This window comes from Gopherus flavomarginatus, chromosome 16 (genome assembly GCF_025201925.1).
Source record: "Gopherus flavomarginatus isolate rGopFla2 chromosome 16, rGopFla2.mat.asm, whole genome shotgun sequence".
Lineage (NCBI taxonomy): Eukaryota > Metazoa > Chordata > Testudines > Testudinidae > Gopherus > Gopherus flavomarginatus.
In genome coordinates, this window is record NC_066632.1 from 19,737,505 (window position 1) to 19,753,950 (window position 16,446).

The 16,446-nt window shown below is 50.5% G+C and overlaps 1 protein-coding gene across 1 annotated transcript in view; it reads left to right on the plus strand.

The window, feature by feature from the left end:
- LOC127035651 (maestro heat-like repeat-containing protein family member 2B) overlaps positions 1 to 16,446 on the plus strand; it is a 44,642-nt gene that overhangs the window by 1,404 nt on the left and 26,792 nt on the right. The window contains exons 4-13 of the mRNA XM_050925781.1: positions 50 to 172; positions 1,448 to 1,531; positions 2,196 to 2,340; positions 2,807 to 2,847; positions 3,171 to 3,312; positions 4,630 to 4,682; positions 7,209 to 7,316; positions 13,794 to 13,913; positions 14,149 to 14,271; positions 15,704 to 15,856. Of these exons, the coding sequence (XP_050781738.1) occupies positions 125 to 172; positions 1,448 to 1,531; positions 2,196 to 2,340; positions 2,807 to 2,847; positions 3,171 to 3,312; positions 4,630 to 4,682; positions 7,209 to 7,316; positions 13,794 to 13,913; positions 14,149 to 14,271; positions 15,704 to 15,856 (1,017 nt within the window). The 5' untranslated portion in view covers positions 50 to 124. The remainder of the gene's footprint in view (positions 1 to 49; positions 173 to 1,447; positions 1,532 to 2,195; positions 2,341 to 2,806; positions 2,848 to 3,170; positions 3,313 to 4,629; positions 4,683 to 7,208; positions 7,317 to 13,793; positions 13,914 to 14,148; positions 14,272 to 15,703; positions 15,857 to 16,446) is intronic.

Consider the following 16,446-nt stretch of genomic DNA (forward strand, 5'->3'; position numbering starts at 1 on the left):
AGGTAGAAGGGATAACAATAACTCATGTGTGTCATCTCTACCCTTGCAGGTGAGGACGGCAGTTCTTCATTTCATCCGGAAGCTGCTCAGCTTGGAAAGTGTGGAGAATTGTGCAGCATGGGAGATGGTAGCACATGTTTTCATGGAGTTCAGAGTGTCCACCAGCAAACTGGTAAGGAGAGTTCTGAGCACGGAGGACTCAGTCCTACCATTCTTGCATGCTGACTGCTCCCCTTGACTTCAGTGGGAGTTTTGACTCAAGGACAACTGGACTGAATGATTAGAGCCAGAATCTGATCAGTTATATTGGTGTAAAGTCAAGGTAACCCCACTGACTTTAGTGGCATTACTCTGGATTCATACTAATGTAACAGAGATCAGATGCTCACACCGGGTATTTACCTCTAACAGAGTCATCTAGGTTACTCAACCCTCTGATGAATCATTGAAACTTCTGAAAACACCATTTTTCAGTGAAATATTCTAGTACAAGGAAGCACATCTCTTTGTTTGAAATAGACTCTCCAGAGAACATAATGATGCCCAATTCTGTGGCTGTTGAAGCAAACGTAAACTATCTGCAAAACACCAAGGTTATGCAGGTTGCATCACAGACTGTCAAGAGACTGGAAAAGCTTGCTGTATATTTACCTCACTACATGCTCTCATCTACATGTACTAGATTAAAAATATCTTCAGTCCGTATTTTTATGCACGGACACAGCCAAGGGCTCCAGACACTTTGTGCTCCATGATTGGATCCATGATCTGTATTAACATAAACAGTTCAACTTTAGAGCAAGTTGTTGAAGACCTTAGCTCTGCCTGGCCCCTTTTCTACAAAGTTGGAGCTTGTGGCAATACTCTCCTTTTTCACACCCACACCCACACCCATCTTAAGGAAGGCTGCTTTTTCTCATTGGGCCAGTTTTGCTCTCCTTTAAACTGAAATCAGTAGAGTCAATCAATATTTTAGTCCGGTGTAAGTAAGAGGAGAATTAGGCCCGTTGATAGAATCACACTCACTACACACGAAATGACCAGGCTGGTTGGGGCATCAGAACAAACAGAGTGGATCCCCCTGCTTCTGCATATTGATTCCCACTGGGCAGCGTCTGAATGGTTTTCCTCAGAGATAAAAAGATGAAACAGTTTTTCAAATTTAAAGAAATTTAACCCTGTTGGGGAAACTCTTTTGTGTTCAGTGAATCATTCCCTTCACTTTAGGGTTTTCCTAAGCCTGGGATCTGACCCACCAGTTAGGAGTTTCTATTATTCCCTTCCCTTCAGATGGTTGTGCACTTCCAGTGCAATATAAAAGCAGGCATAGGTCAATGTTCAAGATGGCTTTGTAAGAGAAGGACACTGATTCTCTAGCCAGTGTCTTGCTACTAGCTAATAATTCTATAGAGCTATCTCACAGCAGGGTACAACACTTCTCACCCAGGCTATTCAGGAAGAAAACACTATCCAAACCCTGTGCATTGACATCCTGCAGTGTCTGGACACCTCAGTCAGTGGAATGACCCAAGTAAGTGACCTGTTGCTACTGCTTCTTGAAATGGGACGTTCTTCCTTACATTCTTTGTACTTCTCCGCAAGGAAGCTTTTTGCACACTCAGCATAATGGAGGAACAGTATGTCAAATTCATGTCAGGGATGGTGTGACCCCTTCATCATGGAGTAAGTGGTTCACATTAGAGAGAAGATAGAAAGCAATTTAACTGGAAGAAATCATGTTGCAGAGATCTTCTCTTCATTCTTTCCACTGTCTGAGTGCAACTTCCCCTTAGATCCTCCATGAATACTTCTGATCTTTAGATTTGGTGATCCTGGATTTGAACAGATCTTAGGGCTGGGAGTGTGCCTTATCTAGGTCTGTAAAGTTCTGGGTGAGTTGATGGTGCTATCTAAATAGCTCCATAATGCTGTAATGCAGGGAAGGAGGATTCATCTCTGGGTGAGAGCCAAATTGCTCACCAAAGAAGGCAGTGTATTTAAAAGACAGAGTGAGGGGGCACCAGACAGGTAGAGTGAGATGATGGGAGGCGAGAGAGATGAGGTGATAGGTAAGGGAAGGGTCAGTGATGAATAAAAGGAGAAGCTACATGAGAGGGAGGGATTCAGACAGCAGGATACTGGAGGTGGGGGAATGGAAATAGCTGTGTACTGAACAGTCTCGCTCTTCTCTGCAGGTGCTATGGCCAAGGCTTCTAGAATATGTGGTGCCAGCTGAGTACACTGGCACTTTGAAGCCTCTCTGCAGATGCCTTAGGGAACTGGCTGAGAAAAAGCAGCAGGAAGGAGAAGAAGCTGCTTGCCTGGACTACGGTGGACCAGGTTTATAACAGAAACTCTTTCATTTATTCTCTCCAAGCACACTATGAAATGAACAGGTTCAGTCTGCTCCAGTTCTCTCATCTGCAATGAGAAGGCTAAAATGAGGGATGGTCTTGTGATTGCAACATGGCCATGGGAGGGAGCTAAGAAATGTGGGTTCTGTTCCCAGCCTGCCACCAAAATTCTGATGTGACCTTGGGGAAATCACTTGCTCTTTCTCTCTCAGCTTCCCCACTTGTGACATGAAGGAGTAATTAATGCCAACCTGATAGAGGTGCTGTGAGGCGGAATTCATTCATGTCTCTAAAGCATTTTGAGAAGCTCAGACTGAAAGCACTATGGAAATGCAAATTATGATCAGCTGCATTCAACACTGGTGGGCACGTTGGGAATGGCTAGGTGAATAACATCAGCAGGACTCTCTGAAAGCCTGGCAAAATTAATGAGATTCTCTTTCTTTCCCTAGTGAAACTCCCTACACCCCAGGGGCTGCTGGCACGACTCCTGGTGAGTACACCATGAGAATAGGTTTTCTGTGGAATATGAAGTGGGGCAGTTAACTATATAAAAATGGGTTTTCTAGCCAGATGCTTGTAGACAGGCTGAGGAATGTGTATGATTGGATCTCTCTGTCTCTGCCCTCTCCTGAGACACACTGTTCTGGATCCTCGTACTAGCTAGAATGCTTTCTTCTTCAGGAAGGCGCTGCAGTAGAATCAACAACTCTATTGTACGGTCTCCACAATGAGAGAGTCTGAACTATTCTCTCCTTCAGGAAGAAACTGGTATTGTGCTGACAAAACAGCCTGTTCTTTCTCTCTCATTGGCAGGTAGTAGCCTCATCCCCTTATTCAGGAGAAGGACACGGATGTGCTGCCTTGCAGTTACTACAGGCCCTGCACCAAAATATCCATGCAGCAGTGGGTGAGATGTGGATAGTAAAGATCCCATCTCTGCTGCAGTACATTGAAGGTAAAGTGCTAGTTAGGAGAAGTGCGGTCCATGGAGAATAGAAGGGAAGCCAGAAAATGCAGCTTCATATGGACATGTGTTGTGCCATTCCTGTTGCAGTATGCAGGATCAGTGGGGAATTGAAATTGGGCTTCTAGGCCCTCACTTTTCATTCATCTGGATAACTGAACCACCGGGGTAAATCCAGAGTTGAACCACTGAAGCCAATTCAATCTGGGCAGAATCAGGCCAGGAAGGTTTCAGCTGAATGGAAATTTTACAGCAGTTCCCCCCACACCTTTGCTAGCTTAATGTTTGGGAAGGTGAATTACGCATGAAGCTGGAGGTTAGTGAAATATTTTGGGGTTACATGTATAGTCTGATTTTGCAAACTGAATTTTTCTGAAAATTAACCCCCATGTTTACGTTCAAGGGTGATTCAATTAAAAAACCTAGAGTTTTTCTTTCTGTAAGGAAACCTGAGCCATAAAAGCCAGGTGGCCAAGTGGGTGTCCTCTGTAGAATCTAGGTACTGGGGGCCTAATAATGTCTTTCATCAATTTTACAGTGGTATGAATCTATTGACCTCCTCAGTCAGTGTAGGCTATGTCTACACTATGGGGTTATTATGCCAGCAGAGCGCCAATGATGTAGCTCTGCCAGTATAGTCTCTGTGGAGTATGACAGACCCTACGTGGAGCACAAACCTGATATGTTTCTGATGAATGTCAAACCCCACAACGTTCAAGTGGGTTTGATATTCAAAAAAAGATTTAAAAAATGAGCTCTCTCTTCCCTAGTGGTTGTTGCGGTACAGAGTCCCCAGTACTACATTGTGCCGACATTAAAGAAGAGTAGGTTAAAGCTGGACATTAGGAAAAAGGGCTAGATTCTCAGCTGATGTAAATCAGTATAATTCCATTGACTTCAGTGAAGTTACACCGATTTACATCAAGTTAGGATCAAGTCCAGAATCTCTTATTATGCAGGAAAAGTTTGTATTTGCATTAAACCCAGTCTTCTGATGTGCTGAACAGTTTTGTGAGATGCTAAGTACCCTCAGCTCCCATTAAAGTCAACAGGAATTAGGAGTGCTCAGCATCTCACTCCTGGTGGGTTGACTGACCCTGAATAAAAATGCCAGCAGGGTATATAACATGATACTTTCTGTTGGTCCAACAAAGAACTTTGGCGTAGGTCCCGTTTAGCCTTGAAAGCCCAGGTATGTTACAGCTTGGCAGAGCAGGGGTTTTCGAAGCACTGATTGCAAAGGAGATTTCTGGGACGACTCTTCTTGCTAACCTGGGTGACATTATTGTTTTGCCTCCTGCTTCATAGGAAACACAGAGAATTCTCTGGACTGTGCGCTGTGGGAGCACATGCTGCTTCAGGTACAAGACACCTTTCAGCTGTATTGTCACAGCCCTCCCTCCCCCCTCCAAATGTGTCAGCTGGGGAAAATATTAGTGATAAACTATTCATTATAAACAGAGCTGGTCAAACCATTTCAATTGCAACTTTTGTTCAGTGAAAAATGACCTTTCTATTTTGATGGAACATTTTCAATTTTTTATTTTATTTTATTTTTTTTTTTCACAAAGCAAAACAACCACAACCCAAATGGAAAATGTTCAGTTTTTGGAAACGGAAGTTGATGTTTTGGGTTTTTTTTTCATTTGCTTCCCTGTTTATCTCCTCCCCCCGTCCTCCTCCCCCCCCCCCCCCCCGCTTTTTCAGTCACAAAGTGGAAGAGGGGAGGAAAGGCCTGGGGGCGAGGGATAAAGGGAAGGAAAGGGGGAAAACAAAGAACTGAATAATGGTCATTTTTGATTTTGAAAAGCAAAATATTTTTGTTTCTTTCACTTTTCATTTGTGTGTTGAAAAATCAAGAAAAGAAAAAAATTCCATTTGTTTTGTGAAATGGACTTACCATTGTTCAACCAGCTCTAGTTATATATAACTCTGTGTTACCACTGGGAACAACACAAAACTTAACCAGAAAACCAGCATGCTAATGGTGCTAATGCGCCACTGGGGGACATCTAAAGGATTCCTTTTTTCTATTTGCCACTCAAAAGAAAATTTGCTGTGAGAAACCCAAAAAGGAAAAGAGACAAGACAGGGTTTGGTGACAGGTTTCTCCATGAGAAACATTCTGGTCAGAAAGAGCTCTACACCCTCATGTAAATCCAGACAAGGAACACTTTTATGGCGAGTGCTGAAAATGAAAGGAAAGGACCTAGTGACAAATACACCCCAGAAGGTTTGGAGTTCCATTTGGAGTTGGATTACACTCTAGAGTTTCCCATTCCAGAACCAGCCTCATTTGAAATTCTTGGGCTAAAAAATCAAATAAAATTAGGATCTCTTGTGAGGTTTCTGATATTTCCTGGCTGCTGTTCAAAATTCGGGCCTGAAACAGCAAAGTGCTGAGAGTTACTAACCTCTGGCTGACTTCAGTGGGAGCTGAGGGTGTGACCCCGGGTCCTTTGGGTGCCCACTGACTTAGGCCACAGGGTTCCCAGGATTCCCTGGATCTGATCTCTATATAAACAAAGGGTGTCATGTAAAGCCTTTATTGGATACCTGTGCCACACGGCTCATCATAATCATTGCACAGTGACTGGATGGATAATATATAAGGCTTTATGGTTGTATACTGAAATTGATGCTTTTAAGGTGTGTGAGTTGGGGCTGGTCACCAGAAAATGATAAACACGTTGCTTTCAGGCAGGGGATGCTTATCTGCCTGAATGGCTGTATGTAGACTGAGTAATTATTCACAGTGGATGCTAATCGATAGAGAAAAATTCTAATCAAGTGATTGTGAAGTCTCCAGAGGAGATTTGATACAAGAAAAACAAACAAACAAACAATAGGGGGTACCCTGTTTACAAGTGAAGACAATGGATGCTTGGAACCCTATTTGGAGGTCCAGAAGTATCCGGCACCAGGTATCCTTCACCTATTGGACGAACTGCCAGCTGGCTTGTCTTCTGAATGGAGGATCACCTTTGGTCTGGGTGTTTCATGCTGGGAGAGAGATTTGGGGGAGCTATCCTTTGTGAGACAGGGGAATGTTTGGTTATCTAAGTTCAAGCTCTAGAAGTGTGTTATGATTTTATTTTTACGTAACCATTTGTTTATGTTAATTTTACTTGCTCCTTCTCAACTCTCTGATCTTTGTCAATTGAAGTCTGCTTGTTTTCCCTATAAATGTATCTAAGTGTGTTAAATGGAGCGGTGATGCTGAGGTGAAACTGGTAAGGTGGTGTGTAGCAAACCTGTGAGTTCTGTGAGTGTCCAGTGGAACAGGCGCTGTACATTGTAGAGCTGCACAGAGGGCTCGGTGGTTGGACTGTACGAATTGCTCATCTGTAGGACAGTGCAGCCTGGATGGGGTGAGAAGGGCTTGCTTGTGTTTCCTGTGGCTGGCAGAGCACAGAGAAGGCTTCCTCATGCTAAGGGCAGGTGGTAGTGAGGTACCACACAACCCTGGGGACTCTCGGGAGGTGGCATAAAGGGTCCAGAGCACTTCAGAGAAGGTGCCTGGTCCTTTGTAGTCCAGAGCCCTTTGTTCAAAGTTTATTAGACCCATCCTCCATCCACTATAAAATCACTCCTCAGTGGTCAGTTTTCTTGTCTCCATCTCATTCTCCAATACACTGTCCATCTGGGTTTGGAGACTGAGAGGAATCATCAGGCAAAGGTTAAAGAACAACAGCAGAGGAAGTCTGGGTTGTCAATGTTTATAGTTCTCAATAGGGAAATAATCTTCCCATGACACCTGAATATTGGAAAATTTACAAGAGAGAACAAGGAAGGAAAAAAAACACCAAACAAACAAACACACACCCCACAACAACCCCCAAATTCTTGCAATGAACCATCTGCTTTAACTCTTATTTTACACTCAGTTCCTAAGAACAACTCTGAAGATGATAGACGACAGTGCTTGGAGCAGGCAGATAAGCCTTGAGTTGAGCCAGCAGATGGCCGGCTATGCCAGCCCCTCCAATGAGAAGGTTTGTTCTCTGTTAAGGCTTAGTTCTTCTTCGAGTGATTGCTCACATCCATTCCAGTTAGGTGTGCGCGCCGCGCGTGCACGTTCGTCGGAAACTTTTTACCCTAGCAACTCCAGTGGGCCGGCAGGTCGCCCCCTGGAGTGGCGCCGCCATGGCGCCCAATATATATCCCTGCCGGCCCACCCGCTCCTCAGTTCCTTCTTACCGCCGTGTCGGTCGTTGGAACTGTGGAGCGCGGCATAGCTGTCCTCCACGTCCCTAGCTCTCCTTGTTTTTCTATCGTTATCTCTATTGTAGTTGTTAATTAGACTGTTAGTTAGATAGTAGTAGTTAAGTGTTAAGTAGTTGTAAATAGTTTTTCGCCGGGGGCTTAGCCCTTCCCGGCACCCGGCACCGGGCTCATGCCTGGTTCGCCGGGCTTCAAGCAGTGTGCGGCCTGCAAGAAGCCTATGCCCACGAGCGACCCCCACGACGCGTGCCTGAAGTGCCTGGGGGAATCGCATAGATCCGACAAGTGCCGCATCTGCAAGGCTTTTAAGCCAAGGACTAAGAAGGAGAGGGATCAAAGGCTCCGGACTCTCCTCCTGGAGGCGGCACTTGACCCGGCGGCTTCGCAGGCCGTGATGTCGGCGCCGGCACCGGATCGCGCCGGCACCGAGAAGACTCCCCGGCACCGACCTTCTCCGGCACCGGGGACAGAGCCTAGGCCGTCGAAGTCCACTACTCCGGCCAGGCACACCCGAGTGGAGCGCCCGGCCTCAGTATCGGCCGCGGCGCCGCCGGCACCGTCGACTCCGGGCCCGGCGGGTCCGTCGAGTCCGGTGCCGCCAAGCTCCCCCATGACATCTGGGGTTGAGATAGTGGTGCCATCTACACCAGAGGCCTTCGCCTCGGCACGGGACCTCATAGCCCTGACCGAGCCCACGCAGCTACCACCCCCGGTACCTCCGGTGCGGGTTGTGTCCAGAGGCAAGCCTATGATGTCGGCACCGTCCCGGGACTCTCGTTCTCGCTCCAGGTCCCGACGTCAAGGTCGCTCCAGATCCCGCCGCCGCTCGCAGTCCCGGCACCGCTCCCCTCAGCGGTACCGGTCGCACTCGCGGCGCCGGTCGACACCGAGACGATCGCGGTCGGACTCCAGCCGCCGTTACCGGCACCGCGAGTCCAGGAGCCGATCCAGACGTTCGCCGCACCGGTCGACCTCCCGGCGCCGAGCTGGTGGCAGGTCCCGGTCCCGGTCGACCTCCCGGTACCGAACCGGTGGCAGGTCCCGATCCCGGCACCGAAGCGGCGCCCGGTACCGATCCAGATCCCGGCACCGTGGCAGAACTCGGTCCCGCTCCCGGCACCGTTACGACTCCCGGCACCGGTCCCCGGCACCGAGACGATCGCCCGTGCCGGCCCGCGCGGACCATTACCATCCAGGGTCCGCTCCGCCATGGCCCTCGAGGCAGCCGTCCGTGTCTTCGCTGGCGGACAGTGGCTACGCGCTGGGCACCGACCGGCAGGCGGCGCTGTTCAGCGAGCCTCCACAGCAGGACGCAGCCCCACAGCAATGGGGTTTCTGGACACCCTGGGCGTATCATCAGGCCCAGGGCCCCCAACAGCTCCCTGCTAGGCCGCCGACTGCAGAGCGCAGGGCACCTGAGGCCTCGTTGTCTCGCCCCCCTCCCTCCCCGGATGGGGAGGAAGGATCCAAGCAACAGGACTCCACTTTGGCTCCTGAGGCAGAGGCGAGGGCCGAGGGAGACCCCCCTTTAGACACCCTCTTGCCGGGGGTCTCCTCATCTTCTTCCCCTGATGAAGCGGTGGCTGGGACCTCCTCCAACAGCCCCCCCCCGCTGGACCTCAGGGCGCACCAGGACCTCCTCCGGCGAGTAGCCCAAAACCTGAGTCTACAAGCCGAGGAGGTCTCGGAGGTAGAGGACCCTATTGTCACCATCCTCTCCGCAGACGCTCCCACCAGGGTCGCCCTGCCGTTCATACGGACCATCCAGGCCAACGCCACCACCATCTGGCAGTCCCCGGCCTCCATTCCTCCCACTGCGAAGGGCGTCGAAAGGAAGTACATGGCTCCTTCTAAGGGCTACGAGTACCTCCACGTACACCCGACTCCGTGTTCCCTGGTGGTCCAATCTGTCAATGATAAGGAGCGTCATGGCCAGGAGGCTCCAGCCCCCAAATCCAGGGAGGCTAGGCGGATGGACCTCCTCGGCCGTAAGGTGTACTCGGCGGGGGCGCTGCAACTCAGGGTCTCCAACCAACAGGCCCTGTTAAGTAGATACGCCTTTAACTCCTGGGTGGCAGCAGACAAATTCAAGGAGCTGTTGCCACAAGACGCTCGTCAGGAGTTTGCGGCCATTTTAGAGGAAGGCAAGAGGGTCGCACGCACGTCCTTGCAAGCCTCTCTGGACGCTGCGGATTCGGCTGCCCGTACCCTCGCGTCGGGTGTAACAATGCGTCGCCTCTCCTGGCTGCAGGTTTCCGGCCTTCCGCCGGAGCTCCAGCACACAATACAGGACCTTCCTTTTGAAGGCCAAGGGCTGTTTTCGGATAAGACAGACCCTAGACTAAAGAATCTAAAAGACAACCGCGTCATCATGAGGTCACTGGGGATGCACACTCCAGTGACGCAGCGCAGACCCTTCCGGCCGCAGCAACAGCAACAACAGCGCAGGCCGTATCTCCAGTTCCGCCAGCGGCAGGACCTTAACAGGCGCCGCGGCAGGAACGGAAGGCGCAGGCATTCGGGGAACCAAGGGGGCCAAAACCAAGGCTCCTCTAAGCCCCCGCCTGGTCCCAAGCCTTCATTTTGAAGGTGCGCCCGAGGGCGCAGTAACAGTTTCCCCATTGGATCCTTTCCCCCCGTTTTCCAACCGCCTTTCTTTTTTCCTCCCGGCGTGGTCCCTAATAACATCAGACCGCTGGGTTTTACGCACGGTGCAGTCGGGATACCGCCTGCAGTTTGTTTCATTTCCTCCTCCCCGCCCCCCTTCCTCGTCCCTCTTCAGGGACCCCTCTCACGAGCAATTCCTTCGGCAGGAGGTGCAGACGCTCCTCCGCAAAGGGGCTATAGAGGCGGTGCCGGAGAACGAGAAAGGCAAGGGGTTTTATTCCCGCTACTTTCTGATCCCCAAGGCCAAGGGAGGCCTCAGGCCCATCCTCGACCTGCGAGAGCTCAACAAGTACCTGGTGAAATTGAAGTTCCGCATGGTTTCCTTGGGGACCATTATCCCATCCCTGGATCCGGGAGACTGGTACGCCGCCCTCGACATGCAGGACGCGTATTTCCACATTGCTATCTGGCCACCCCACAGACGTTTCCTTCGCTTCCTTGTGGGGTCTCTGCATTACCAATTTGCAGTCCTCCCATTTGGCTTGTCCACGGCCCCGAGAGTGTTTACCAAATGCATGGCAGTTGTTGTGGCGCAGCTTCGGCGCAGTCATATCCACGTGTTCCCGTATCTAGACGATTGGTTGATTCGGGGCACGTCGGAACAACAAGTCTGCAACCATGTCCGTGTGATCACCGACATGTTCGCCACTCTGGGCCTCTTGGTGAACACAGACAAGTCCACCCTGGCCCCCACACAAAGGGTGGAATTCATCGGGGCCGTCCTGGACGCCACTGTGGGCAGGGCCTTGCTGCCATTGCAGCGGTTCCAGGCCTTGTCGGCAATCGTGCAACGACTACAGACAGCCCCCCTGACGTCAGTGAGGACGTGTCTAACCCTGTTAGGCCACATGGCGGCCTGTACTTTCGTGACCAATTACGCTCGGCTCCGCATGAGGCCACCCCAGTTGTGGCTCATCAGTCATTACAGGCCGACAAGACAGCCACTAGATATGTTAATCACGATCCCCCAGAGGGTCTTAGATTCTCTCAGCTGGTGGCTGGACCAGTCAGTGTTGTGTGCGGGTCTCCCCTTCCACCCATCTCAGCCCTCGGTGTCCCTAACAACAGATGCCTCAGATCTCGGCTGGGGGGCCCACGCAGGGACCCTGAGGACGCAGGGCCTGTGGTCCCAGGAGGAGGTGGGGCTACACATCAACATGCGGGAGTTGAGAGCGGTCCGTCTTGCTTGTCAAACGTTCTGTCATCAGCTCCAGGGTCGTTGTGTCGCGGTGTTCACCGACAACACGACGACCATGTATTATATCAACAAGCAGGGCGGCACCAGATCCTCCTCCCTGTGCCACGAGGCGATACGACTCTGGGACTTTTGTGTAGCCCACTCCATTCACCTCATGGCTTCCTTCCTCCCCGGAGTACGGAACACGCTGGCGGATCGATTGAGCAGATCCTTCCTGTCACACGAGTGGTCCCTTCGCCCGGACGTCGCCCTCTCCATCTTCCGGAGGTGGGGTTATCCCCGGGTGGACCTCTTCGCGGCCAAGGGGAACAGGAAGTGCCAAGCGTTCTGCTCCTTTCAGGGCAGGGAACCCGGGTCGATAGCGGATGCCTTCCTCATCCAGTGGTCGACCCACCTGTACTATGCATTTCCCCCATTCCCGTTGGTCCACAGGGTCCTTCTGAAGGTGCGCAGGGACAGGGCTCATGTGATCATGGTAGCCCCGGCGTGGCCCAGACAGCACTGGTACCCCATGCTGCTGGACCTGGCCATAGCCGACCCAGTTCCCCTGCCCCTTCATCCGGACCTGATTACCCAGGAGCACGGGACCCTCTGTCACCCGGACCTGCAGTCGCTGCACCTAGCGGCGTGGCTCCTGCGTGGCTGACTGGCTCTGAGCTGCGCTGTTCCACGCCGGTGAGGGAGGTGCTCTTGGGCAGCAGAAAGCCGTCCACAAGGGCGACATATTTGGCCAAATGGAAGCGCTTCTCCTATTGGTGCGTGGAGAGAAATCTCCGCCCTATGGAAGTTTCAGTAGCCAACATCTTAGACTACATTTGGTCCCTCAAAGAGCAAGGTCTGGCCATATCGTCGTTACGAGTCCACCTAGCGGCTATCTCCACCTTTCACCCGGGTGCGGATGGTCACTCTGTTTTTTCCCACCCGACGGTGTCTAGATTCCTTAAGGGGCTGGAACGTTTATACCCTAACGTCCGTCCCCCTGCTCCAACCTGGGATCTTAACCTGGTGTTGTCCCGACTCATGGGGGCCCCCTTTGAGCCGTTAGCTACTTGCTCCCTGCTTTATCTCTCTTGGAAGACGGCCTTTCTAGTAGCTATCACCTCAGCTAGACGGGTGTCGGAACTCCGGGCTCTTGTGGTAGACCCCCCATACACGGTCTTCCACAAGGACAAGGTGCAGCTGAGACCACACCCTGCTTTTCTCCCCAAGGTGGTCTCAGCCTTCCACGTCAACCAAGAGATATTCCTCCCGGTTTTTTTCCCGAAACCTCACTCCTCAGGCAGGGAGCAGCAGCTCCACTCGCTTGATGTCCGTAGGGCTCTCGCGTTCTACGTGGAGAGGACCAAGCCCTTCCGCAAATCCCCCCAGCTTTTCGTGGCAGTAGCGGACCGCATGAAAGGGCTTCCTATCTCCTCCCAGAGGTTATCCTCTTGGGTAACGTCCTGCATCAGGACCTGCTATGACTTGGCCCACGTCCCTACGGGCCGTGTGACTGCGCATTCTACCAGGGCGCAGGCGTCGTCGCTGGCTTTCCTCGCCCGTGTGCCCATCCAGGAAATCTGTCGGGCAGCGACCTGGTCATCGGTCCACACCTTCGCGTCCCACTACGCCCTGGTCCAGCAGTCTAGAGAGGATGCGGCCTTCGGATCTGCTGTGCTCCATGCCGCGACTTCTCACTCCGACCCCACCGCCTAGGTATGGCTTGGGATTCACCTAACTGGAATGGATGTGAGCAATCACTCGAAGAAGAAAAGACGGTTACTCACCTTTGTAACTGTTGTTCTTCGAGATGTGTTGCTCACATCCATTCCACACCCGCCCTCCTTCCCCACTGTCGGAGTCGCCGGCAAGAAGGAACTGAGGAGCGGGTGGGCCGGCAGGGATATATATTGGGCGCCATGGCGGCGCCACTCCAGGGGGCGACCTGCCGGCCCACTGGAGTTGCTAGGGTAAAAAGTTTCCGACGAACGTGCACGCGCGGCGCGCACACCTAACTGGAATGGATGTGAGCAACACATCTCGAAGAACAACAGTTACAAAGGTGAGTAACCGTCTTTTTCTAGTTAATTTCCCTTTAAATTCTGAGGGGGAGGCTGCTTAAGGCTTCTCTCAAGGCTTCATTACTTTCTATTTTATTCTGCATATACAATTTGTTTTTACTTGTTCCCTGCTCTCTTGCCCCCCTGCCCTTCCAATATTTGCTTGGACAGGCTGCTTGTCTATGCTGCATTGTTGGTTCTCTGGCTGGGCTAGATGATGGGATGTTTCTGCAGTATGGGTGCTTGGACTTGGCTATCTTGTTCCTTCCTGTGTTGCTGAGCTGGGTCTGTACTGACAGGCACGTTGTGTTACTGATATCTCGGTGCTGGTTTCTTTCTTTCAGAGTTTCCTGTATAAGGCGCTAGGAACGTCCTTGGCAGTTTGTCAGGACCTGGTCCATGTTAAATCACAGCTTTGTAAATTTCTGACAACAACAGATTATATGGAAGTCCCTGAGAGACAGGTGAGGACTCTGTCCCTCTCCCCACTTTACCAAGTAATCCCTGAATGCTCCCTGTGGGGCTGAGCTCTGAGTTGGCCTGGGACAGATGCCATTTCGCTTCATAGCCTCTTCATTGCTATTTCACTCAGGCCCCGCTCCCCATGTGTCTCACGCCTGACTGGCACTTTACACCATTCCAGGGGAAAGGAATGGACTCGTGGGTTAGATCCTAACCAGTATTTTTCTTGGGTGACAGAGAGTCATTTCCATCCTCGCATTCTCTGCTGAGAGCCATCTGGACCTCACCCTGAACGCACTTCAGGAGTTTGGGGCTGCAATGAGCAAAGTTAAGATTTCTGGGTTCATCAGCCGCCTGAAGGTAAAGGAGCCAGGGGGTTCTCTCAAACTTCCTCTCCCTCTAAAGCAGGGGCAGCAGCTCTGGGGTAGTGTCTCCTCTGGTCAGCTAGCATTGTCCCCCAGTGTATGGGTTCTACGTGATGCCTGCAGTTAAGCAGAGAGGAGCACAATCTGGAGCTGGGGTTCTCATGTCACATGGCTTGAGCGCCCCTCCCATGCACAATGTGTGGGAACTACCTCAGTGGCTTGCATGGAAAAGCATTTAAGGTATTTTTAGCTGTTTTTTTAATCCCAGTTAGTAGCTGGAAATGAGGAGATGTTGCAAGCAACATGTGGCCAACCAACCTGCTTTAGGTAGGCCACCAGTGGTCTACGGATGACAATTATGGAACCTCTGATTTAGAGCAGTGGTTCTCAACCTATCCAGATTAGTGTACCACTTTCAGGAGTCTGATTTGTCTTGTGTACCCCAACTTTCATCTCACTTAACTACCTGCTTACAAAATCAGGCATAAAATTATTAAAAAGTGTCATATAGCACATTATTACTGAAAATTGCTTATTTTCTCATTTTTACCATATCATTATGAAATAAATCAGTTTAAATATAAATATTTATATTCTCCAGAATATAAATATTGGGAGAATATAAATATTGTACTTGCATTCTTTGTAGTCTGCTGTAAAACTAGGCAAATATCTAGATGAGTTGATAAACCCCCTGGAAGACCTCTGCAGACGCTCAGGGGTACACAAGTACCCCTGGTTGAAAACCACTGATCTAGAGACTAGAGCAGGAGACTAGGGCCTTGGCTACACTCACACTTTACAGCGCTGCAACTGGGGTGTGAAAAAACACCCCCCTGAGCACTGCAAGATACAGCGCTGTAAAGCGTCAGTGTAATTAGGGCAGCAGCGCTGGGAGCGCGGCTCCCAGCTCTGCACGCTACACCCGTAAGGGATGTGGTTTACATGCAGCGCTGGGAGAGCTCTCTCCCAGCACGGCTGCTCTGACTACACTCACACTTCAAAGCGCTGCCGCGGCACTGCCGGGGCAGCGCTTTGAAATTCCAAATGTAGCCATACCCTAGGCCTCTGGGCTTCCTCTGCTGGCTCTGCCATTTACTCACTGTGCAGCCTTAGGCAAGACATTTAGCGCCTGATCTTGTACCCACCAGTGTCAATGACTAAGCTCCCATGTACTTCACTCCTATAGGTTCAGCATTTTAGGCTCTCTGTGTCAGAGTTACCTAGTGGGAATGATGGAGATACTAATCTCTCCACACCTCACAGCTATTATATTGCTTAAATACTTTTTGCAAGTGGTTTGAGATCTTTGGCTGAAAAGAGTTTTGCAAGTGCAAGCTGCTATTGCTGCTGTGGGGAATTCCTTGGTCAGCAGCAGATCAGAATTCCAAAGCAAAAGGAATCAGAAGAACTTTCTGATTGTCTAGGACTACCACCATGGGAAAAGAGGCAAGACTCACAGCACCCTAATGCTGGCTTACAGCAGCGTGGCTGTCCATGCTCCAAAAGACCAGCTTCTTTCCCGAGTAGAGGCAGACATCACAGGGAACATCCTTCTCCATTACAGAGCCAGTTGTCAGGTAAGAGCTTTTGCGTGATAAGTGTCACAGAACTCAGATTTAAAACTGTAATGGATGGAGCATGAGCTGTCACATGTTGTATCATTTTTGTTGCTCTTCTTTTGTATTTTCTCTAGTTTTCTATATTCTTCTGAAATTCTGTAGACCCCAGCTACACAGTAATTCAGATGCAGTGACACTCAGGCTATTCAGAATAACACTCTAACTCCCCTAATATGGATGTGTATCTAGCTCTATCTTTTACTACCCAAGAGAGACTAGTGCTAGCCTGTATTTATTTGATTTGCTGTCATGCTGTTTCTTGGACTCACTACTTCCCTTACCTTTTATCTGTCTTCTTGTTTTGTCTGTGTGCTCCGTTATTTCTGTTCCCCAGGTGTCTGACTGCTGGTCCTGACTCTCATCTCAGTGCAACATCTCCACGTCATTTTACCATTCAGTTCTGCCTTGTCTGAGACTCTCACTTAGGCATTACCAAAAACAGTTGAACCAAACTGAGATCTTCCAGTACTTCACAAATGCAAATATTATGGAGGATGGCCCCTGATGCTGACCTCTGCAGAACACCGCCTCTGGATACATTTCCTGCC